This window comes from Hemicordylus capensis, chromosome 6 (genome assembly GCF_027244095.1).
Source record: "Hemicordylus capensis ecotype Gifberg chromosome 6, rHemCap1.1.pri, whole genome shotgun sequence".
NCBI classification, from domain to species: domain Eukaryota; kingdom Metazoa; phylum Chordata; class Lepidosauria; order Squamata; family Cordylidae; genus Hemicordylus; species Hemicordylus capensis.
Window position 1 is genome coordinate 147024348 of NC_069662.1, and position 24671 is coordinate 147049018.

At 44.0% G+C, this 24671-nt stretch overlaps 1 protein-coding gene and 1 long non-coding RNA gene across 4 annotated transcripts in view; one reads left to right on the forward strand and one right to left on the reverse strand.

The window, feature by feature from the left end:
- LOC128329649 (uncharacterized) overlaps nucleotides 1-24671 on the forward strand; it is a 116737-nt gene that overhangs the window by 52868 nt on the left and 39198 nt on the right. For both annotated transcript variants that reach the window (XR_008309741.1, XR_008309742.1), the window contains exons 4-5: nucleotides 4547-4657; nucleotides 17120-17224. This is a non-coding gene — a long non-coding RNA (uncharacterized LOC128329649). The remainder of the gene's footprint in view (nucleotides 1-4546; nucleotides 4658-17119; nucleotides 17225-24671) is intronic.
- Nucleotides 1-24671, reverse strand: part of NRP1 (neuropilin 1) — a 215631-nt gene that overhangs the window by 12373 nt on the left and 178587 nt on the right. For both annotated transcript variants that reach the window (XM_053261193.1, XM_053261194.1), the window contains exons 13-14: nucleotides 14007-14066; nucleotides 3447-3575 (exon numbers count right to left, since the gene is read on the reverse strand). In XM_053261193.1, coding sequence (XP_053117168.1) covers nucleotides 3447-3575; nucleotides 14007-14066 — 189 coding nt within the window. The remainder of the gene's footprint in view (nucleotides 1-3446; nucleotides 3576-14006; nucleotides 14067-24671) is intronic.

Here is a 24671-nt window from a genome sequence, read left to right on the forward strand (position 1 = left end):
CGCTACAGGAATGGGCAGGGTAAGCCGGCAATATGTGTCTAGAGTGGGCCTGCACAACATAAGGCCCCAGGGCCAAAACCAGCCTGCACAACTTTTTTGCTGGTCCGTCGGTAGGATTATTCTGCAGCAATAGCATTGCCAAAAGGCAGAGGGTCACGCTTTGGGTCAGCTCCCTCTTGTTCAAGGTGGCCATCTTCTCTGCAACTGCCTTACAGCACCACCCTATGGATATTTACTTGGAAAATATTCCCACAGTGTTTCCAGTGAGGCTTATTCCTAAGTAAGCATGCCTAGGATTGCAACCTGAAAGCAACAGCAGTTTAGGGAGAGGAGAGGACTTGGCATTTGTTTGGGGCTGGCATGCACTCCAGTTGCCCCAGTGACTGAACAGGGACAGGGTCTATTTTCTGGCCACTATCCTTAGTTAAAATTCTGGGTCCCTTGATGAGCGGAAAAGATGCACAAGTAACTAATAATTGCTTTCATCAATATTTTAAATAATTAATTTTAATATAATAATGCATTGAAAATTGACCTCTGCCCCCAACGTCACATCGTGGTTTGTTCTGGCCCACTGGGGCATTTGAGTTGTGCAGCCCTGGTCTAGAAGGACATATAAGCAAAGGAATAAATACACTGCAGCTGGGAATGATGGGAGTTGTAGTTCAGCAACATCTGGAGTACCACAGGTTGGGAACCCCTGGTTTAGGTAAACAAATCCCAGTGGCAATTTTTCAAAAGATTTCAGAGTTAAAGGGTTTGGGACCCCTCCCCACAAATCTCAAGCTAGAGCCAATGTGGACATCCAGCAAAGGCACACAGTACAGTCCTCATAGTGATATACCAATTCTGAATGCATATGGAAGATTGCTTGTTTGAATCCTATTCCAAGTCTCTCTGGAATGCAAAGCTAGTAAGTCAAAGCAAAGGCATCTAGCCGAGTCTTCTTCTGATGTGCTAGCTTTGCAGCTTCTGAGAAACATGTAATTCCCACATGCACATATTGCCCCCTTTCCAGACGTCTGAATTCTGTTCCTCCAAATGCTGATCAGTATCCTGCAAACAACACATTCTGCTCAGTAGTTCTCTTTTCCACATGCCATAATGTCACTGAGGCAGAGGATGCCACTTAAGCTGCTGTTAGGGTCACCATCTTGTAACATGGACACCAGATGCATGCCTCTAAATCCCATGATGCAGCAGGGGAGAGAGCATCCTGCTTCTCCTAACTGGTCCCTCCCCAGCCCTGTCATCTGCTTCCTTCCTTCAGCTGCTGTGTTGGCCCCTGCTCTAGGTGGACCTAGGCAGTCACCTAGGGCACCAATTCATGGTGCAGCAGGGGGTGCAGGTGCCCCCACTTCCCTGCAATGGATAGCCACAACAGCTCCCATTAGTGACTGGGGCAGGGGAGGGCAGTGAGGAAGCAGATGAAACCGCTGAAAATACGGTAAACTATCCTGACCCCCTGACCCCTGTACCACTGCTCTGCTCCTGCTGCACATCCCACTTCTGGATGTGGTGTGTTTCCAGGATCCAAAGTGGCAACCTTAGTTACAATTTGTGCAGTTCTTGATTCTGTTCAACTTCATGGAAGTAAGTTGGATGAAAGACAAATGAAAAGTCTAACTTTTCTTAAGGCATCCAAGGACTCATATCCTGATCCCAAACATTTGACACTCAGAATATCTGCCTGTAAGTCTGCAATAATTCCCTGCAGTGCTTCTGTTGTCATTGTTTATTAGTATTGTTTCTTATTTTCCTATGGAATTTACTCAAAACAGCTATGGTGTGTTTCATGATGTAGGAATGAAAGCTGACTTGAGCCTTTACACATGGGCATAAGAAGTCTCAGGATTGTTGAGTGCTGCAGCTAAAAAGAAGAAACCAAGCTCAGGGTGTTTCCGTAAAACTTGTTCCAGATTCTAGCTTTGGAATGTAAGAAGTACCTGAAATTCTGAAGCCTAGAGATAACAAAACCTCATTTAAGGAGTATAATTTCTAGCCCTTCAGTGAAAGGACAAGTTGTGCCTGTCTCCAGACTCTGGTGGCAAAGTTCAAATATTTTTCATTTCAAGAATATTATTGCCGCTCCGGGTCAGGAACTCTGCCTCTTTTGCCTTAATTAGAGCTCAACTTATGCATGCCTTTTAGATTTTGTCAGTCCTTGGCTAACGTGGCTTTTAACCTCCCTTCAATGTCAGATCTTTCTGAGCCATTTCATTTTACTTTGCATCAAATTTCCCCATTATTACAGCCTTCATTTCAGCTAACTGCCTTTTGCTTAATTTGATGCCATTTATTTGTACAGTGCCATTTATAGTCAAAGTATTTTAAGTTTTCCCCCCACCCCTAAAACTAAATGTACTTGTCTTAAGATTCAGTTGAAAGCGTCTCTAAATTTAAGGAGCCCAATTTTGTCTAATTTCCTTGTCATTCTCATTAAGTGTGTGTGTGGGGTGTGTGTGTGCAGAAAATGGAGATGGGGAGGAAGGCAGGGGGGCGGGCGGTCATTGTCAGCTCAGTTGACTTATTTGCATACATGGAAAAGAGAGCAATAATTGAGAGACACACAGGTCACAAAATGCCCTTTGCTATTTCTCGGTTTTGGCGGTGTGCTGAGAGACATGCACTACGCACAAGACGGTGCTTTTGCAGCCGTAGTTTGTCATCATTAGGAAAGGAATTCTCGGGATCTTAGTAAAGAAGGAACTCTGTCTGAGCAAGCATTTAAAATTTAAAAGCAGCTTGATCGGGCTGGTTTTGGAACTTTTGCTTAGGGGAAAAGGCTCCATTAGATGTAACACTGTGGCGGCTTTCTCATATATAGTAATGGCAAACTCGGTTCCGACAGACCTGTGATTTGCTCCCATTCCCCCCACCACGCTCCTAGACAAACTGATCTGGGATCTTTGAGACTGGGGTGGGGGTGGGGGTATGGAACTGGCTGTGCGGGCTTCCTCCTTTTCATGAAGGACAGTTGAGGCAGCCAATCAGAGACCAAGAGAGGGAGGTGCTTCCTATCCTCAACTCCGGATTCAAAGAGCGGCAGCCTTAGGACAACACAACACTGCTTTTTGACCGGAGGTTTCAGCAGCAAAACTGAAGATCAACTGAGGGTAGAAATTCAGGTTTGTGGTCAGAAACCTCGGGTCGTTTTTCTTGGGGAACTGCGGGTTCCCGCATTTGGACGAACACAAATCCAAACCTCTGGCATGGTTGCCTCCTGTTTGGCATGATGTCCAAAGGCGGTGATTAACTAGAATCTGAGTATAAATCCTAGCGATAAATTTGAAAGAGTACAGTCTTACTCACCGATATTATTTTAGTAGACTTAAATGCCTTAATTCAGTTACATCAAATACTATTTCCTAGCAAATCCTTTGATTTTAAACAAAATGTGCCCTTTTGCCCATCCTCCACCAGTTCAGATGTGAACCCTACTTTACCTGTGTGGTCTTGAATGGGTCCTGTTTTGCTGGTTAGCACTGCCCATCTCAGGTCTAATCGGCTGTCATGCTCCCAACGGCAGATAGTCTTCTGAGAACTGTATCCAAACCCACAGTTGAAACCATATGCTGGACAAGAGGAAAGGAGAGGAAGGATCATAAATACTTATAAGTTATTAATGTACATTTTTCTCTTATGTGTCTTCCAAAAGAAATTTCCAAGTTCATTCTGCCAAAGTACTGGTATCTGTCTTATATTTTTGGATAACGTCTGTCTAGATCATGTATCATTTGGTTTTGGTGCTGCATAAATGAGGTTTGCTACTAATTTGATTTGCTACTTTTCAATTTCATTGTACTTTTGCGCCTAAGGAGACCCACATATGGAAGCAGGTTCAGGAATCAGGATATACACTGGATGTGCATCTGGATGTGCATCCTATCTATCTATCTATCTATCTATCTATCTATCTATCTATCTATCTATCTATCTATCTATCCATTCATCTATTTTCTATACCACCTAATATAGAAATCTCTAGGTGGTAAATGTGCACTGCTTTACTTTCAGATCAATGTACACCCTTGTCCATATTCTTATGCATAACTATGTGCAACTAGAGCTGGATTGGTCTATGCATGTTGTAAAAAATAAGTTAACTTGAGTAAGAGGATCCCTGTATGAGAAGAATAGACAGCTATTCCTCTTCCTTTTGACTCTTGCCTAGTTGAGATTATAATATTATTGGGGTTCTTTCTTTCTTTCTCTCTTTCTTTCTTTCCTTAGTGTATTGTATGTGTTATTAATGAATAATAAATAAGGCAAGCTCTTTTAGCATGGTCTTCAATGGCCCACAAGATGGCAGCATTTAAATGAATACGTTTGGAAAGGGAAGAAAGAAAAATATGGCCTACAGCCAACCAAATACAAAATAGGCTTCTTGTAAAACAAGGGAAGTGTGGTACTATGTAGCTGATTTTGGTCTGGATGAGATCATATCTTATTTCCACCCTAGTTCTGCCCAATGGTATTGCATGCAATTGTTATTTATTTATTTAGAGAATCCCATTCAAATGGGTGGATTCATTTGTGTTTTCAGAAACAGCTTCAAAATTTGTTAAATTCCATTCTTGTTGCTGAGAGCCTTTTGAAGAAAATGCCTACCTGGGCCATGGACAACTCCCAAATGAACACCCCTCCCCTCAACAAGGTAGCAGTAAAGACATAACTCAACTTTTTTACTTATCCCTAATTAAAAAAAGGAAGGCGAGAGGACTTCTATGAATCTCAACTGCAGTGAGCAATTAATGTTTGAAGTATTGTCCTGCAATGTCTTGCTGTGGTGATTTATCATGTTTTTGCCTCAAGCAGGAAGAATGATAGTGCAACAATTCAACCCTCTTTCAACAGGAATGAGGTAGTGTAGGGCAATCCCACACCAACAGCATTCTTCTGATAGTGAAAACATTGTAAGGCTATGTAAGGGGGGGAGGGGGAAGACTGTGCTAGACTTACCTCCCCCATAAATGATCCTGTCTTGTTGGTGGGATGCGCAAATCATGCTCCCACACAATCCACGCTGCTTCGAGAGTGCCGATCCATCTTGGACTCTGGACATCCCACAATGCAGCATGTGATGGCATTGGGGGAATCCCCCAGGAGTCGGACGCTCTAGGTGCCCGTCTCTGTATGCTTGGTCTATGTGCTGAGCATATACATGGCCATGGCGCCAGAGTTAAGGGTGTGCTTGTGCCCTTAACCCTGGCTAAAGGCCAAGGTTGAAAGTTGGGCTACCTATGAGAGCAGAGGTGCACCTAGGTAATTTTGGAGCCTGGGCCTTTGGAGCCCCTCCCACTTGTGGAAGGTACCCCCTCTCCCCGCTGCAAGTTAAGCATCATCCCCCTACACCAGTCCTGCACAACCTAGCCCCCCCAGCTGTTTTTGGACTACAACTCCCATAATCCCCAGCCACAGTGGCCAACATCTGCAGGAGGGCCAAAGCTGAGCACCCTGCCCCCCCCCCCAAATCATGACACACACATTATTTTTAGCATGTGGGTTATTTAGGGCACAAATAGTTACTGAACTTACAAGAATGTAAGAATATAAAACAGGTATATTTATGCAAATATGCATTAGTGGAAACATTTCAACACACAACTTAACTTTCCCCTCTCTGTCGCTAAAGCACCCGGCACAGGTCACAATCACACTTGGCTGCCTGGCACAGTGCGGGCCAGCAGTGACCACACCATCCAGGACAGACTAAAGAGGATTGCCCCCCACCCCAGTGTGTCGAGGTCCTGGACTTTGGCCCCAAAGTCCAGGGGTAAGAGCACCACTTCATGAGGGCAGCGCCAGGATTGGGCTCGATCCCGGCAGTTTGCACGGGCAGCCAAATCCAGGCTGGGGTGCCCTAGCCGGGGTTTGGCTGATTGTGTGTATAGCCTTTGTGTTCACTATTGGTCTTCAGCTGGTGGAGTGAGCCCACAAACTGCAAGCGGCATCAGCTGCATCGCATTTCTTTAAGGAAGTGTTAGCTAATTGTTAGTTAACCCTAGACTGTATGGTAGGAGCTGTGATGTACAAGATTATGAAATTTGTGAAGGGGGGAAGGAAACTGTGGAAAGAAAGATACAAAATTTAAAATTCAGTGCTTAGGTTGGGGAATCCGGCAGGTCATTGAAAGATAGCTATAAAGAACATCTAGCTGATATGAGGCATTGTGCAAAGAGAACAAAACCCTGGTCATTGCATATGAGGATTAAGCATGAAGGCCAAATGGTGGCCACTAAAATATCTATATTAGGGATTGAAAAGAACCTACAAAGAAGGAAAATCAAGGAAGCCTTATTTATAGAGAAATTGAGACCTGGCATTAATGCTTGGGAGGCACTGGCCGATACAATGAAGTTTATTTGCCTCTGAGAAGAATCAGGTGTTTTCCCCTTCTTTCCTCCCCCACCTCGCTCATTATCTCTCTGGCAGTCAGGGAACTGTGTGTTATCACGTTTAAGGAATTTAAAAGCTGGGGAACTGAGGTTTTCCTCTGTGCTTATTTGTTTTACTTAAACTAAGGATGGTGTGTCACACTGAAATGTCTTATATTTTTATGTTTACCAAAGTTTAGTTTTTCTTTATGTGCGCAATAAAAAAGGTCTTTTTGTTGAGAGTTTGCATTGTTGAAATATCAACTTATTTAAAGAAGTGTTTTAAATGGGAAAAGAAAGAAAGAAAGAAAGAAAGAACACACAGGAGGCTTATTCACACAGTCATTTGAATCTAGGTTTAATGTGGGTTACCACCCCTGAAGTGGTTATGTGAACCCATGCCAAGGTGGGACTCTTAGGCTATAAACCACCTTGGCATGGGTTCACACAATCATGACAGAGTTGGTAACCCACCTTAAACCTAGAATGAACTGCTTGTGTGAACAGGCCTAGGGATAAAGCCTAATATATGCTAAAATGTACACTGAACATTTAAATGTGGAGTGCACAGTAATACTTTCAGCGGTAACATACAGCACAGTAACTCTTTCAGTAACTTATCTCACCATAGTACATACAGATGTGAGTCAGGAGTTCAACAGGGAAGAGTTCATACTGGTGTGCTGTGCTGTTACCATGTTGATTTGCATCAAGACTTTGCCTGAGAATGAAGATGAGCAGTCTGCTTTGTTCCTTCTATGGGAACTCAGGTCCACATTGATTCTTTTCCTCATTCTGTGATCAAGGCAGTCGTCCTTCTCGAAGAGGGAACAGTCTTAGAATATACCATCTAAATTAGGGCTCCACAACTTTGACCCTCCAGTTGTTGTTGGACTACAGCTCCCACCATCCTCAGCCACAGTGGCCAAAAGTCAGGAATGTTGGGAATTGTAGTCCAACAATAGCTGGAGGGCTGAAGTTGTGGCAGCCCTGATCTAAGCAAGCTGATGCGAATTTATCATCACCAATTTGCCTAACTTTGCCTGCAGCCCTATGCACCTTTTCTTGGGAATAAGCCCCATTGAATTCATTGAATAAACAGGCCTAGGATTGTACTGTTTGTGCTGTGTAGGTTTTTCTTTTTCTTTTTAAAGCCAACATGAAATCACTAGATGTCTAAAATACCCAGTTAGGCCCTTTAAAAGATGGCCGAGTGTCAAGGCCGATCTACTGCTGGCAAATGCCAACCCAAGTTAGGACAAGCTTGCTGTGCTGCAGTATTTCATCTCCAAGAGGCAATTTCAGTTGCAGCCTGTCATCTATGCCAAATGATTCCATGATATGTAAATTGCTCCTGCAGGAGCTTCTTCAGACATAGATTCTCTTTTGTGGCTTGGCCTCCTGTGCTGGCATCTGAGAAGGACTAAACAGGAGAGCTGATGCCTCGGCTGGATCAGCACAACCAGAAGTTCTCTTGTACGTCTGGCTTTGCTTAGGAGACAACATGCAAGTTTGGGGGTTTGCTGGAAGCACAGAGGAAAGCAGCCAATCCAGCAGCTCTGCTTGCCTAAAAGGCTGTTTGAATCGGAGCTGGAGGGTGATGTGTAGCAAAAGCTCCATATGACTCTTCTAAAGCATCGAGGTACATAGTATTATGTAATTAAAACAAATCTGGCCCGCGAGAGAAGCCAACAGCTGCGATTCTTGGCTATATCTTGCGCACAGCTGGAATCGCTGATACTCCACATGAACAAGCAGTTGGGCAAATGCCTTGCGGCACCATTTGTCTGTCTTGGGCCACAGGGCTGTGGCACATTCTGACAGCTATGCCAGCTGCCGGCCAGGAGGGGCATGGTGCAATTGGAACATACACCCTTCTGAAACTTGGAAGAAATGTTGCTTTTACCAAGGAAACAAGTTTGGGACTCAATGTAAAACAACATTTCTTTTCTTAAAATGCCACATTATGGCCCGGTTCACACAGTCGTTCGAATCTAGGTTTAATGTGGGTTATTGACATTAGTATGATTGTGTGAACCCATGCCAAGGCAGGAAACTGAGATTCATTTCAGGCCCAAAGCCCAGTGAGGTTCACCTGGCTTCAACACTTTGCTCTTCATCACTTTGCTCATAATGTCATTACTTTGCCAGGTAAAGACCTTTTTGTTCACCCAGGCCTTTTAAATTCGGGTTTTTCAGATTTGATTCTGATTTTAACTAATTTTAAAATTAGTTTTTAAGCTGCTTTGTATTATATTTTGTATTTTCTTTTCACCTTTTTTGGCCTGTTATGATTTTATGTGTTTTGATTGCATGTTTTAATCCTCTGCGGTATGCCGCCTGGAGAACAATCTGTTATGGGGTGGCTAACAAATAAAGTGCTATTATTATTGTTATTATTTTATTATATCCCACCTTGGTGTGGGCTCACAAATCATGCTAATGTTGGTGACCCACATTAAACCTAGACTTGATGGACTCTGTGAACCAGGCCTGTGCAACAAGCAATTTTATCATGAATTATTTTATTGCTAGAAGCTCTTGATAAAGAGCTAGTTTACATATTATGGATCTCATACAGCAGCCACTTTAAATCACTGCACATGGCATGGTGATATGCATCACCAGCCACAATGCTGACTGAATTACTTTCTCCATGCCACTGCACATGGTGTTGGTTTTTTAAAAAGATGCTTGCAGCAGTGTGGAAACATTTACTGACCTAAGTGAGAAGCAGCTACAATGTGACAGCTGCTGTGTCAGTGACTCTCACTATTTTTCAAGTGGAGGCCACTTTGGCAAATAAAAACATAAGCAAACGAACAAACAAACAATTCAATGTGAGGGTACTGTGCTCTTCTCAGTGCTGAAAGGGCCCTTTAAGAGAGATCGAGCCCTTTCTTAAGAGCTCTAGAGCAGTGGTTCCCAACTTGAGATCCTCCAGATGTTGCTGAACTACAACCCCCAGCATCCCAGCTACAGTTTATTGTGGCTGGGGATGCTGGGGATTGTAGTTCAGCAATATCTGGAGGACCCCAGGTTGGAAACCACTGCTCTTGAGGAAAGCACTGCTAAGGGCTGCACTTCCCAGCACTTGGTGCACACCTTCCAAGATGGTGCAGCTATTCAAGAGGTTCTGTTTCTCTTAAAGGAGCCTCTCAGTGCTGGGTAAAGTGCAGCACTCCATGGAGAGAAAGATCATCTCTGTATGGTGCCAGGGGGACTGCAGAGTATTCAGCTTTGGCTGACGCTTCATACAAGCCCAATAAACAATTAGTCGGGGATCTGCACTTAGGGTTTTTCCAGGCGTTACAATGAAGAACACTGCATTATGTGGAGTGTTAAGTGGAGTGACCATGTGGACTACTGAGCTCATTGGGACTTACCTCTGAGAAAGCACACATAGGATCACCCGGTGCAAGCACTGGAATGACATTCGACTGCAGAGACACAGATCAAACCTAAGCTTTTGAGGAGTCTCCTCCAGTGTTCCCTCTAACAGGGATTCCCATTTGTGGTTGACTACAGTTCCCATAATCCCCAAGCAAAAGCCATTGCAGCTAGGGATTCTGGGAGTTTAGTCAACAACATCTGGGAATCCCTGTTAGAGGGAATACTGGTCCACTCCCCCATTTTACTGAACTCCTCCCACCAAACCTAATAACCAATATCTCTCCCCCACCTCTGCCAGTGTCTTTCCTCTTCTCGCCCAAAATTTAAGTGGAGAATTGCTCCTCAAGATTTCCCTCTATCTGTACCCATTTGTTTGGTAGTAGCAGGTTGGAGAACACATCTTAATGTTAGGTTTCACATTTTTTAATGTGAACTTCTGGAAGATTATCCCTTCAGATATTTCCTTCCATGCAAAGTAATACTCTAGTCCCTGTGTCCTGAGCTTTGGACTTGTATGGTCATTTATGCACTCCTTTTTCAGTTGTCAGTATGTTCTGCTGAATTCAGTGACACACGCTTTGCTCATTCACAAGGAAGCAAGGTTAAATTTAAGAGCTTGATCTTGACATATGCTGAGTTTACAGTCCTTGTGGGAAAAAAGCATGTATGGAATTTAGCTCCAGTCTAACCCACAATGCTGAACAGACTCACAGCCTCCCATAATGGGTGGCATTCAGCTGATGTTAGCAGGATTAGGATTGCAACCTTATTCTCTTTTCTTTCCCTTGGCACCACACACATTCACTCATGATGGACTAGTTCTCTCTCACCCCATTTCTTGTTTTCATGAATTATTCAGGGCTGGGGGTAGAGATGTTATTTGTTAAGAAAAATGATACTTCAGTTGTCCTAGGAAATGTGGGAAAGGGCTCCTACTTGTTTGAGTCAGAAGCTTACACCAAATAAGCCTCACTAGGAGCTTTGGGCCTTTTTGCCCATCTACTTGACAGTAATCAAATGATACAATATCAGGGGTGGGATGGCGGGATTACTGTGAACTAATGTAACCAACAATAGAAGGTTTTCACTAGTGGCTTTTCTGCCACTAGTAAAGCAAGGCAGGGAAATAGGGAAATGTGACGAACTGGCAATGCACGCTCCCAGTCAGGGGTGTAGGGGGACTATAGATCAAGGAGGTATGATTGTCCCCTGGCCACCAGGGTCTAAGGGAGCCACCAAAGCTCCCCCTTGGCCTCAGCCAGGGCAACCTCTTGCCCCTTCCCACACCCAGTCAGCGAACAAAGTGCTCGCTGGCTGGGAGCACAAGGCACACCCCTCTCCTCTCCAGCCAGTGTTTCACTGAAACGCTGGCTGTGCTGTGTGTGTGTGTGGGGGGGAGCCCAACCAGCCAGGATTTCAATGACACTGACTGGGGAGGGATGCAGGAGGGTCCGAATGGGCCCTCTCCCGAGTATTGTCCCTGCCCCTGTGCCTGACGTCAGATGCAAGTGGGCAGGGCCGATGCCGAGAAAGGGGCACGTCAGCCCTGGCATAGCTTCCCTTCCCCAGTCAGCGGTTCATGGAATCGCTAACAGGGAGCTCCTTTCCCTGCCTCCTCATAAAGGCAGGGAAAGGAAGCTCTCTGTCAGCAATTCCACAAACCGCTGGCTGGGGGAGGGAAGCTCTGCTAGGGCTGACAGGCCCCGTTTCCGGCATGGGCCTTTCCCCCTTGCACCTGACATCAGATGCAGGGGGCGTGGCTTGGGGCACATGATGATAGCAGGTGGGGGCCCCGCTGCAGGACTTTGTCCTCCGGCCATGGCGAAGCTCCTTAGACCCCTGCTCCCAGTGGGTGTGTTGTGCAAACCTGCCGAAGTCTGGTTCCTGAGTTGACATTCCTGACATTCCCCCAAGATCCTCTGCCCAGCTTCATATCTTGGTTTTGGAAGCCGGCCTGTGGATTCAGGAACTGGCCTTGGGCAGGTTCGCACCATATGCCAGTTGGGAGCATATGCTGCCAGTTCCCAACGCTTCCCTGATATTTTTCTGACATTTCTTCATTTTACATACTTGCAGAGGATCGTGTGAAGCTGCCCATAATGTCTGAATAAACTATATTTCATTTTGGTGGTGCAAAAGAAAAAAAAAAAGATCTACAAATGTGTTTGTTTCAAGAAATCAGAAGCCAGGATGTTGCTCACAATAGCACATGCTGACTGGACAAATGTGGAGGAAGAAAATATTTTGAGTCAGGGGAAAGCGTTCACCTTTACGACATGAAGATTCAGAGATTAAGAGCCACAGCCTTGAAATTAACTACTTTTTCTTTTGGCTAATCAGGCCTACAACACTACTGTCCTTAAGGAAGCATAATCATTATTAGTACATTCATTTTTTCCTTGTAGCAAAGCCTCTGGTGTCATGTTGTGGCGGAAACACTGACATACACATATACACCCTGTTAATAAATTACTTTAGAGGCTGTGCCTGATTGTGGTTTAATAAAGGAAATGGGAGTAGCTGAGGAGTGACCTTTTCACCTTTCTCCAACTATTAACACAGAGCATTTTAAACTGCTGATCATACTTCAAAAACTTTAGAGGAATTTCTTTCTTTCTTTCTTTCTTTCTTTCTTTCTTTCTTTCTCACCATACAGAATATTACACAGGAGAAACCCTGAGAAGTTGCAAATTAAGAACTTGTCCAAAAGGTATTGGTGATTGTATTGATCAAGGAAAAAAAGGAGCTGCCACCAGTAATTTCCTGCCTCTTTGCCCAAGTTTATGGTGGCAGTTTTTGAAAGAATTCTTGCTAGAAAAGGATATTGTGAAACTGCCCAATCAATGGTGGAAAAAATGTTGCCTAATTGGTTGTGGTTTTGCAGAACAATGGATGATACAAATAGAATAAGTGGCTCACATACTGAGCCATGTTTCCTCTGTCTAGCAATGGAGTGTTTGTGTAGTTATGCAAGATGCTAGTATTATGCAAATGCAGTTGCATGATAGAGGTCCATTGGAAATAATGGCCCTCTAACATGCAACTGTGTCTGCACAATTCTAGCATCTTAGTCACGTCACGGCTGGATTACTGTAATGCGCTCTACGTGGGGCTGCCCTTGAAGAATATCCGGAAACTGCAGCTAGTGCAAAATGCGGCAGCTAGGGTTTTATCTGGACCTGCCCAGTGGGAGCACATCACACCCATTTTGAAAGAGCTGCACTGGCTACCAGTTTGTTTCCGGGTCCAATTCAAGGTGCTGGTTTTGACCTTTAAAGCCCTTAACGGTTTGGGCCCGGGATACCTGAGGTACCACCTGCTCCCAAGGGTTACTGCCCACTTGACGAGGTCATCTGAGGGGACTCTGCTCCGGGTGCCAACAATGAGGGAGGCTCGGTTGTTTTGCACGCAGGGCAGGGCCTTCTCTGTTGCTGCTCCCAGACTCTGGAATGCTCTCCTGGTGGCTATTCGCTCCTCGGTCTCCATTACAGTTTTTAGAAAGAGTGTAAAATCTTGGCTTTTTGCCCAGGCATTTATTTGATTCTCTGCTGCTGCTCTTTATACTCTGTATTGCTTTTATGCTTTTGTTTTAAATTTTTAATCAGATTTGTTTAATGTTTTTCACTTAATATTTTAATTGTGTCTTTTTTACCATCTTGTGTTTAAATTCTTGCTGTAAACCGCCTTGGGATTGTTTAATGAAAGGCGGTAAATAAATTTAACAAACAAACAAACAAACAAACAAACAATAAATAAATAAATCTTGAACAAGAGTACTCATGCAGATAGAGTGTTGCACAATATGTGAGCCATTGCCTTTATGGTCTTTTCCCAATCCATTTGCAAACATATAATGTATCATAGATGTGCTACCATTTCTTTCTTTATTTCTCTGTAAGTACATGTGTGATTTTGCCTGCACATTTTTTGGTGGTATTGTCACCATTTGGCATCCACCAGTGCAGACGGGAAGCTAGCTCTGTGCTGCATATACATGTGGATGAAAGGAGTAAAATATTTACTGTACTGAGCTTGGAGACCAGATGCTACTTTATACTTCAGAGACTTTGAAGGAGTGAGAAGCCAGAAAGTGCTGCAATTCATTATATTTGTATTTGGCACAAGATACGATTGTGGAATGTACTGTATCGTAACTAGAAATGATTAAGAAGGAAGGGTGGTATAGAAATTGAATTAATAAGAAGAAGAAGAAGAAAAGGAGAACCCATCTCATACCTGGCTGTGCTGTAGTGTCGCTTGCTGTCGGCTTTTCTGTTATCACGGCTGTGGTGCTTCCTGAAAATGGAATGCACATGGTATGTCACGTGGAATAGCAAAGATAGACCCAGAAATAATCAGAAAATGTCCCTTGCCTTCTCTGTTGCTGCCCCCAGACTCTGGAATGCTAGGTGAGCATTCATGCATAAATACCAACCCCAAAGTAGTATCAAGATCTGGTTCCCTTTTTCAAGAGGGATGATAACTGAAAAACAACGCCAATGTTGTTAACTCAGGTATAACCTTTTGGAAAACACATTTGATGGGTTTAACTAATTAATCCAACCCTGTGATTGTCTTTCCTTTACAAAGTCTGCAAATGAGGAAGGGTTGAATAAGGTCATAGTGCAAGACCCTGGCTGATATGGGTCCAATCTTCTCCCGTGGATGGATGTGTGTGTGTGTGTGAATTAAATAAACCAAGATCCTTCTCAATCTAGAAATGAAAGTTTCTTTCTTTTCAATCTGAAATAAACTGGTCTGTCCTCTTCAGCATCATGTTGGAAGAAATAACTACTACTACTACAACAAAACAGAGACTATCAGGGGCGTAACGATAGGGGGGGCAGGCAGGGCACATGCCCTGGGCGCCACTTTGGTGGGTCACGTGGGGGGGGCGGCAAAAAGTGCCATGACCCCCCCCGATCCCCCCCTGGATCGCACGGCGGTGGTGGGCGGCAGCGGATTGTCATCGTGTGCCCCTGGGATCATGGCTTGTGGCGGTGAGCGTGGCGGTGGTGGCGGATCGCGCGGCGGTGGTGGGCGGCAGCGGCGGGAGTGAGCGCGGCGGTGGCGGGCAGCGGCGGATTGCCGAGTGCAGCAGAGCGACACCGTGGCCTTCAGGTGCGCCTTGCAGTTGGGAAGCGACGCCGGGCCAGACGGCAGGCCTCGGCGTCGCTCTGCTGCACTCAGTGATCCGCCGCTGCCCGCCGCCACGCGATCCGCCGCGCGATCCGCCGCCGCGCTCACCGCCACAAGCCATGATCCCAGGGGCACAAGATGACGATCTGCCGCCGCCTGCCACCGCTGCGCGATCCACCGCCACCGTGCTCACTCCCATGCCGCCACAAGCCATGATCCCAGGGGCACACGATGACGATCCGCTGCCGCCTGCCACCGCCGCGCGATCTGCCGCCACCTGCCACCGCCGCGCTCACTCCGGCCAGGGTGCAGGTATGTGGGGGGAGGGCCGGGGGGCGGGCGCAATTTCAGGGGCAGAGCTTGCCCTGGGCACCGTTTTCCCCAGCTACGCCTCTGGAGACTATGTAATTTTGATTTATGTCTTAGCCAGGATATATGTCAAAGATCTATTGGCTGGCTACACATGTCGTGCCAAATGCCTACTTCTTGTATTGGTAACAATATGCTGAGATTGGGCATATTATACAAACCAACCAGTCTTAGCATATCTTGCCCTACTTGTGCACGGATCTGGACATCTGTTCCTCACTTAAAATCAAAGTTACAGATGTCAAGTTCTGCACCACAAGTAGGGCAGGATATGCCAAGATGAGACAAACACGTGAGTTTTGGGTGGGATATAAATATGTCAAATTAAATAAGTAAGTAAGATGGGTGGGTTCATACAACACACCCAGACATGTAAGGCTGGCCAATGGATCAATGAAAATATCCCCTGGCTAAGACACATGCTCCTGGGGATGCAGCATCTTCAGTGCAACATGTGAAGCCAGACAGTATCTATGAAAAACTCAATGGATGTATAGGGGGCTAGAGCACTTTCCTTAGGAGGCAAGGCTACAATATTTGGGTCTTTTTAGTTTAGAAAAAAGGCAACTAAGGGGAGAACTGATAGAGTTTTATAAAATTATGCAGGGTTTGGAGAACACGGTTAGGGAGAAGTTTTCCCCCTCTCACAACAATAAAACCAGGGGTTTCCCCATGAAATGGATTGCCAGGAAAATATAGGACTGACCAAAGGAAGTACTTTTTCACATAGCACATAATTAATAGATGGTATTCTCTGCCACGGGATGATGTGGTGATGGTCACCAGCTTGGATGGCTTTAAGCACTGTACAGACACATTCATGGAGGATAAGTCTATCAATGGTTACTACTCCTGATGGCTATAGGCTACTTCCATGTTCAGAGCAGTGTTCCCTCTAACAGGGATTCTCAGATGTTGACTAAAACTCCCATAACCCCAATCAAAGGCTATTGCAGCTGGGGATTGTTGTAGTCAACAACATCTGGGGATCCTTGTTAGAGAGAACACTGGTTCAGAGGCAGGATGCCTCTGAACACCAATTGCAGAGGAGCACCAACAGGAGAGGAAGTATGCCTTCATCTCTTGGTTGTTTGGCTTCCCAGGGCATCTGGTGGGCCACTGTTGAAAACAGGATGCTGGATTAGATAGGCTTTTGGTCTGATCCAGCAAGACTGTTCTTATGGAAAGTTATAGGATGGTGGGAGACATATATTGGTTTCCCCCCCCTTGCAACATATCAGAGCAGAAGATAAATGATTGGTACAAATATCATCCATAGCCTTGCAAGCTGGGAATTGCATATGCAGTGGATATGTTCCAGTCTTTTAGACCATAGCCAATGGTTTTGTATAGGTCAGTGAGACTAGGCATTTGGAGTGTGCCAAACTGGTTCAATTCAAACCAGATTTGAATCAAACTGGGCCAGTTTCACCAGTTTGATTGCGAACTGGACCAGCTTTTAAAAAAGGTGGCCAGTCCATTATCAAACCAAATCAGACCCAGTTCGATCTGAAACAGTTTTAAATGGTTTGACAGTTCTACCATCCAACTCGCTTTGGTGTCCCTGGGCTCTACCCATGGTGAATAATGGGATAGTTCTAGTCCCCATTATTCCTTATGGGAGAACCGGTTTAACAAACCAGCCAGACCGGCCAGTTGGTTCGATCGAACCAGAAGTATTATTTAACTGGCTGTCAGTCAAAAATAAATGCTTGAGGAATTGATAGATAATTTACAGGTATTTTGTCACTAGTTCATTTTCAGATGTTTGTCCATTCATTGTACTATAGAGAAACTTTTCTCTTTTAATAAACTTCTTTTTTGTTATTCTAAACATATAGATGAAGGGAATAAGAAGAGGACTGAATGTATCAAGCAATAAGCTGCTGATTAGAATCAGCCACGCTTTCCTCCCATCCCTGCAGGGAACCATTCGAAGTGCTAGAGTGAGTATGATTGTGATGAGGTTTAATGAAGGTATATTGCTTTTAAGCCTTGGAAAGAATGATGTAATGGAAGTGTACGATGAAGGTGTGAGTGAGGCATGCAAGATATAAATGGCACATAATATACATGCATTACAAATGTTTGTTTTTGTTAACAAAAAGTCTTCATTTGGGTTGGTAAAGGGAACAATTAGCTTAAAGTGCAGTTCCAATTATACAGTTAAGCGAGTTCATTTTGATGCACTTGGATAATTAGTTCAAGTCGTCATGTGATTAAAGAACTATACATTCAAGAGCATAACATAAAAACTCTCCAAATTACAGAAATAGTTGCTCTCTTTTTGCCTTATTTTCTTTCCAGATAGCAAAATCTACAATGATATTAAATTGTCTTGTAATAATATTTTTGTGAAAGCTCATGCCTATATTTCATCATATGTCCATCTACTTCTTTTGCTGAAAAATATGGTAGCTGACAATGGCTGACTTACTGTGCAGGGGAATGTGGACAGCTGGGGCACCGACCACACCCCACTACGCATGTAATCACTGCTGATGGGCTGTGCTGCAGGTCAGCAACACAAGTGCTTTGTGAATACAATTACATGACATGACGCCTGTTGGAAATAACCTGCAAGTGCAGCCCCGTCAACAATGCTTCCAAGATGTGGGTGGTACTTGGGCTGCCAGCATTGTGCAGTATGGAAGCCATTGTTACTAACACTGTGGTGGTGCTTAATAATAAGTAATTATTATTATTAATAAAAATAATTGCTATTATTAGTAATAAATAAATAAACAAAAAAACCCAAAACCAAACCAAACCAGAGTTATGTATGGACCCTTTGGTCAGGCAGTATATAAATCAAATAAATTGATTGATTGATTGGTTGATTAATTATTTTTGTATTTACATACCACTTTTCAGGCAAACCTCCCAAAGCGGTTTACAAAAAACTTAAATAAAGGATAATACAGCAAGCCACACATTTACATTTTTACATGGGCCTCAGTCACACTTCTTCTCCCCTCCTCTCAGAGCAAGATGGTCCCTGGCTGTTCTGTGGTTTCAGCTGGGGGCACTTCAGCTGGGACAAGTTGCTGGGGATGGTGTCAGCTCCCCAGCCTGTCTCTCTAAATACAGGGAGAAACCATTTTCAACCACAGGAGACCCTCATTATCCAAGGCAGTGTGCGCGCATGTGCATTTGGAATGGGGCCTTCTTGATTCAACCTGAGCGGGGTCTAAAATTAACTGCGCAGACATCAAAAAACATGTGAGCGTGCACACATGCGCATGCCTTAGAGGGAACACTGATGTCAGCTGGTACATTAGCTGAATGAATATTATTCTCTAACAGATTCCAATCTGGAGAACTTTAATTTTCCTTGCGGTTTTCTAGTTGCTGTTATTGCACTAATAAATTAATAGTACTACTTCCACTTCCTACAACGGAGGTTAAGTGTTAGGGGCTTTATTACCCTTGTTTTAAAAGGTGAGATGTTCCAACAGCCACAAAGGACTGAGTTAAGAATAAAAAGATATTTTGGTCTCTGGATCTCCGGTGTGTATGTTACAGACCAGGAAAAAGTCACGTCGTTCTCTAAATGGAGAGACCACCTAGCCTGTGAACTGCATCTGCAGCCACAATCGCCCTCAGCTGAGGCTCTACAAGCTGGAATGGTTTCAGGCATTCAGTTCCAGTGATACAGCACTGGCAGCTTGTGCTAAAAACCATGGAACTGTCTTTGCAAGCAGCCTACTCATGTGAGTAATGGAGCATTTAGCTGTGAACCCATGCAAGAGCATCGCTCCTCTTCTGTGGTAAGAAAATTTACAGCTTGGTTCCACTAGGCTTCTAAAAACCAGTGGTTAAAAAGGAACACTAGGGAGTAGTATTACTAAGAGCTTGTGGATATATTTGTAGGTCTTTTTGGCTTAGAGTTTGGAAAATGTTAAACTGGGAGGCACTGTTCATTCCACAGAAAGGAAAGGAATTGAATCAATATGTCTGAGAGGCAGGGGAATCAGGTGTGAAAGTGGAATACCTTCTAGGGCAGGAGTTTGCAAATTTGGATCTCCAGATGTTGTTTAATTATAACTATAACCACATCCCCAGCCACAATGGCTGCTGGCCTTAGTGGCTGAGGATGATGGGAGTTCTGGTCCAACAATATCTAGGGACCCAAGGTTGGGAACCCATGTTGGGAATGGAGTTGGCTGGGATGGAGTCAGACCATTGGTCCATCTAGTTCAGCATTGTCTACACTGACTGGCAGCAGTTTCTCCAAGATTTCAGGCAGAAGTCCTTCCCAGCCCTACCTGGAGATGCCAGGGAGTGAGCCTGGGACCTTTTGCATGCAAAGCAGATTAATACTGTGCTACAGCCCCATCCCAATAGGCAGAGGGGAGGTGTGTGGAGTCTAGACTAGCTTGGTGCTTTCTCTTGCTCTAAATGGACTGTAAGCAAAAGAGGTTTCTTTCTTACACATATGAACATAAGAACAGCAGAACAGCCCTGCCAGATCAGGCCCAAGGCCCATCCAGTCCAGCATCCTGTTTCATACCGTGGCCCACCAGATGCCTCTGAGAAGCCCACAGGCAAGAGGTGAGGGCATGCCCTCTCTCTTGCTGTTGCTCCCCTGCTATTGGTATTTAGAGGTATCTTGCCTCTGAGGCATATTCAAATAATTAGAAGGCAAAATCAATGGGAAATTGATTTTCTTGATTTTCTCTGATGTTCTCAGAGGCACTCCCCAAATTACCTGGGAGAGTACCTTCTTCTGTATGATCCCCACCACACATTAAGGTCATCAGGAGAGGTCCGTCTCCAGATGCTGCCAGCTTGTCTAGTGGCAACTTGGGAGCAGGCCTTCTCTGTAGTCGCTCCGGAGGTGTGGAATGCACTCCCAACAGACACTTGTGCTTTGACATCTTTACTAGCCTTTAGAAGAGCCCTTAAGACACATGTTTTAAGCCTGGCTTTTAGTAACTGCTGAATGTTTTAAATGGTTTTGAATTGTTTTAATAGCTGCTTTATTCTGTTTTTATTGTATGTATTTGTGTGAACTGCTTAGAGCCCAGGGAGTCAGGTGGTATATAAATAAATGGATAATATAATAAAATTAAAAATTGGAAACTAGTTTTTTCATAATTGTTTTTATCACCCATTGGTTTTGCTTTCTCATAATCCTCATTTATTCATTCATTCATTTATTAAAATTTTCTTATATACCACCTCCTCCTAAGACTCTAGGCAGTGAACAGCAACAATACCAATAACAATTAATTTTTAACAACAACAACAACACCTGGCAAAACAGGTGGGTCTTAAGAAGGGCCTTAAAAGCAGTCAGGGAAGGGGCTGAATGAATCTGGGGGAAAAAAAGAGTGTTCCAAAGAAGAGGGGCTGCCACATGGAAGGCCCTCCTATGGGCCCAGGTACCATGTGCTACACCAGGGCCTGGGACACTAAGGAGGGTCAGCTGAGAAGACCTCACAGGCTGGGATACAACTGGCCGAGAGAGGTGATCCCGGAGATATACAGGTGCTAAGCCCATAAGGGTCAATTGACTGTACAGATTTGGATTTGGGTTGACAGGATGTGGACTTAGCTTTGTGATATGGAGGAGGCACCCATGGGCAGAGGATAGTTGGCTTTTCATCTTAAAACATGCAACGTGAGTCCTCTACTGAATCCTTTCAATGAGGGTGCCATAATTTCCCTAATCTTTATTTATTGATTTTTACATTTATCCCACTCATCTTCCAAGGAGCCCAGAGTGGTGTACAGGTGAAACTCGGAAAATTAGAATATCGTGCAAAAGTCCATTAATTTCAGTAATGCAAATTAAAAGGTGAAACTGATATATGAGACAGACGCATTACATGCAAAGCGAGATAAGTCAAGCCTTAATTTGTTATAATTGTGATGATCATGGCGTACAGCTCATGAAAACCCCAAATCCACAATCTCAGAAAATTAGAATATTACATGGAACCAAGAAGACAAGGATTGAAGAATAGAACAATATCGGACCTCTGAAAAGTATAAGCATGCATATGTATTCAGTACTTGGTTTGGGCCCCTTTTGCAGCAATTACTGCCTCAATGCAGCGTGGCATGGATGCTATCAGCCTGTGGCACTGATGAGGTATTATGGAAGACCAGGATGCTTCATTAGCAGCCTTCAGCAATTCTGCATTGTTTGGTCTCATTTCTCTCATCCTTCTCTTGGCAATGCCCCATAGATTCTCTATGGGGTCAGGTCAGGCGAGTTTGCTGGCCAATCAAGCACAGTACACTGTATACTTTTCAGAGGTCCGATATTGTTCTATTCTTCAATCCTTGTCTTCTTGGTTCCATGTAATATTCTAATTTTCTGAGATTGTGGATTTGGGGTTTTCATGAGCTGTACGCCATGATCATCACAATTATAACAAATTAAGGCTTGACTTATCTCGCTTTGCATGTAATGCGTCTGTCTCATATATCAGTTTCACCTTTTAATTTGCATTACTGAAATTAATGGACTTTTGCACGATATTCTAATTTTCCGAGTTTCACCTGTACATAGTTATCTTTAGCTTCATAACATCCCTGTGTGGAAGGTTAGACAGAGACAAATGAATGACTAAGAGTCACCCAATGAGTTTCATGGCTGAATGGGGATTTGAACTTGAAACTCCCTAGTCCTAGCCCAACACTCTAAGCACTACACCACACTGGCTTTGGAGTGAATAAAATGGCATGATAACATGGCAATGAAGCATATGTCTGCTTCCATAGGAACTCAGTAAATTCTCAACGTTTGAAACCCGTTTTCCCCTTTAAAAAGGTGAAAAAAGTTTCAAATGTTTAGAATTTGCTGAATTTCTTAACCATTTTTGCAGCTGAAAAGTATCTTGTTACTACTGATTTGCTGCTTCCATAAGAAGGAATGGCAGCCTGAGAACTTATAATTTAAAAAGTAGGCACTGTAACTGTGTGGCACGGATAGATTGCAATGTTTTCAGCATTTATTTTCAGGAAAAACATAAGATTCAGAAAGAGCTGAACACTTAAATACAAGTGCATTTTCTCTTGTAGGTCCTCCCCCACTCACATTAGCTTGAGGGGCCTTTTTCCTACTTAATTGCTTACTAAAGGGGAAAATAAAACCCACCCCAAGTCCCTGAACAACTCTTTGCTACCTGGCTAAGGTTATCTAAAGTCCTTTGAGTATGTGTTGCCAGATTTTAGCTTTGTTGGAAACATACCGACGTAAGCTGCACAGCACTATAGGAAACAATAAACATTTAGCCCTCTAGCACATAAGGGAGTGATCATGCAGTAACTTGTAGCAGGATGAAAATGAGGCCACGTGCTTGCAGGTATCTTGCTCAGGCTAACAGAGAGGCTCTATCTAGCAGAGCAGACGTGTAGCCTTATGGGATAAGAGAGTTCCAAACAGCTACATAAGCCAACCTGATTTTGGCATATTAAAAGAAACAGAAACATTCTGGCCTTCATAAAAGCGAACCCATGAGAGATGGCTGCTTTCTGCAGCTTCTATTTCTTTGCTTGTGCTTGGCAATGCTGTACAGATTTGGTTGTGTCTCTGACAGAGCACGGAAGGTTAGATCACCATTTCACTGTAGGCAAAATGGGACACAGGTAATGAAATAGGGGAAAAGCTCCCCTGCCCCCAGTCCCAGTGACCTCATTGCTAAGTGGAAATGGTAAAGTAGAGAACTCTTCCCCAGGTTGCAAGGAAACTGGATCTCAGCCAAGATTATCCTTAGTGGTCTCTAACTTATCAGTTCAGCCCTTCTGTAGAAAAGGACAATTAAATGAGAAGTGATTAGCCTACATCTGTTTTTTAAGACTGTAGGGGAAAAAACACACTCTAGTGTTTGCTGATCCATACATGATGTCTGAAACTGGAAAAATCCAATGGTGAAAACAGTTTTTTTCCCCTAGGGCTGCAAGCTTTCATTGATTGAAACGGTAGACTGATAAACTAAAGTGTTAGTTGATTAATCAGTGGAGGCTGATTTTAATTGGCTGAGAACCTGTTGTTGTTTTTAGATTATTTGATTCTAATGTGTTATTACAAAAGAAACATTACAGGTTAGAGAAGAGGCCACTACTCAGTGAAAGAGAATATGCTTTGCAGGCAAACACCCCAAGTTCAATCCCTGGTATCTCCAGTTGAAAGGATTTCAGGTAGCAGGGCTCAGAAAAGCCCATGCCTGAGTCCTTGAAGAGCCACTGCTGGGCGTTTTCTGGATGAGATTTGCCCCAGTCAAAGTGATGCAAGTAAAATGGTATGATGCAGTGGCTTGCAACTGCAAGTACAGCATTTCTTGATGCGTTTTTCAGTGTATCAAGACAGGGTTTTGACCGTTCATATTGCCCACCACTGCAGCGGGTTTTCCAGGCAGGGGGTGTCCATATCCCACCTTAATTGCACTCACTGCCCTCTCCTCCTCCTCCATTTCGTGCCAATAGGGTTGTGGAGGGGGCGGGGAACCGCCAACACGACCAACTCTTTAAAAAAAATTCTCGGTGCCTTTCCACAAAACTGCCAGGAGGGGTGCAGTTCCATCTGCTCTGCACTAACAAGAGCACTGGGAACATGTGGGGCATGATGACAGATGGACCAGTGGTCTGACACTGTATAAGGCCCCTTCCCGTTGGAGGAAACATGTTTTCCTGAGGAAAAATCAATGTGTTCGAAAAAGAAGTCTGATGAAAAACAAAAAGCAATGGCAGGGAAAGCGTCGCTCCAAAATGATAATTTAGTTGCAGCGTTGCACCCTTGCACAGGCCATCCAGCAAAAAAACCCAAAAACAAAACTCAACCCCAGGCTGCAGGGGTTTGCTGAATGAGCCAGCCAATCCACAGTGCACAAAAAAGGAGGAAACATGAACGTGTCCGAAAAATAAATCTGGTAAAAAACCAAAAGCATATGCAATCGAAAGAAAAGTCGAAAGCCAATGAGAATCGGGTTGCACCTGTGTGCAAAAACCCTGGGTTTGGGTTTTTTTTTGTTTGTTTGTTTAAATCCTTTCATGAATGGGATGGAAATTAGTTTTATTAACTGGATGGAAAGGGGCTATAAAAATAAAAAAAAATTGTTGCACAGAGATTTGAACCATCCCCACCACACCACACTGCAATGCATAAAGGATGGGCAAGCCTCCTACAACAGAAAAATACAGCTACTTTCCTGCAGCACATATACAACGTTGTAGGGCTACAACACATCAATAAAATCCAAAACAAGGCATCGGAAATATGGACGGCACCCTGCTGACAGTGCAGTGACCACGATGTCAAAACACAGGCAATTGGGAGCGGTACTTACAGACACGTTGCAAAACTGTTGTAGTGTGTAATCTGGAAAACACCCTGGAGAGTTAGGATACTAGGTTAGGTGGACCAATGGTGTGGCTCATTTC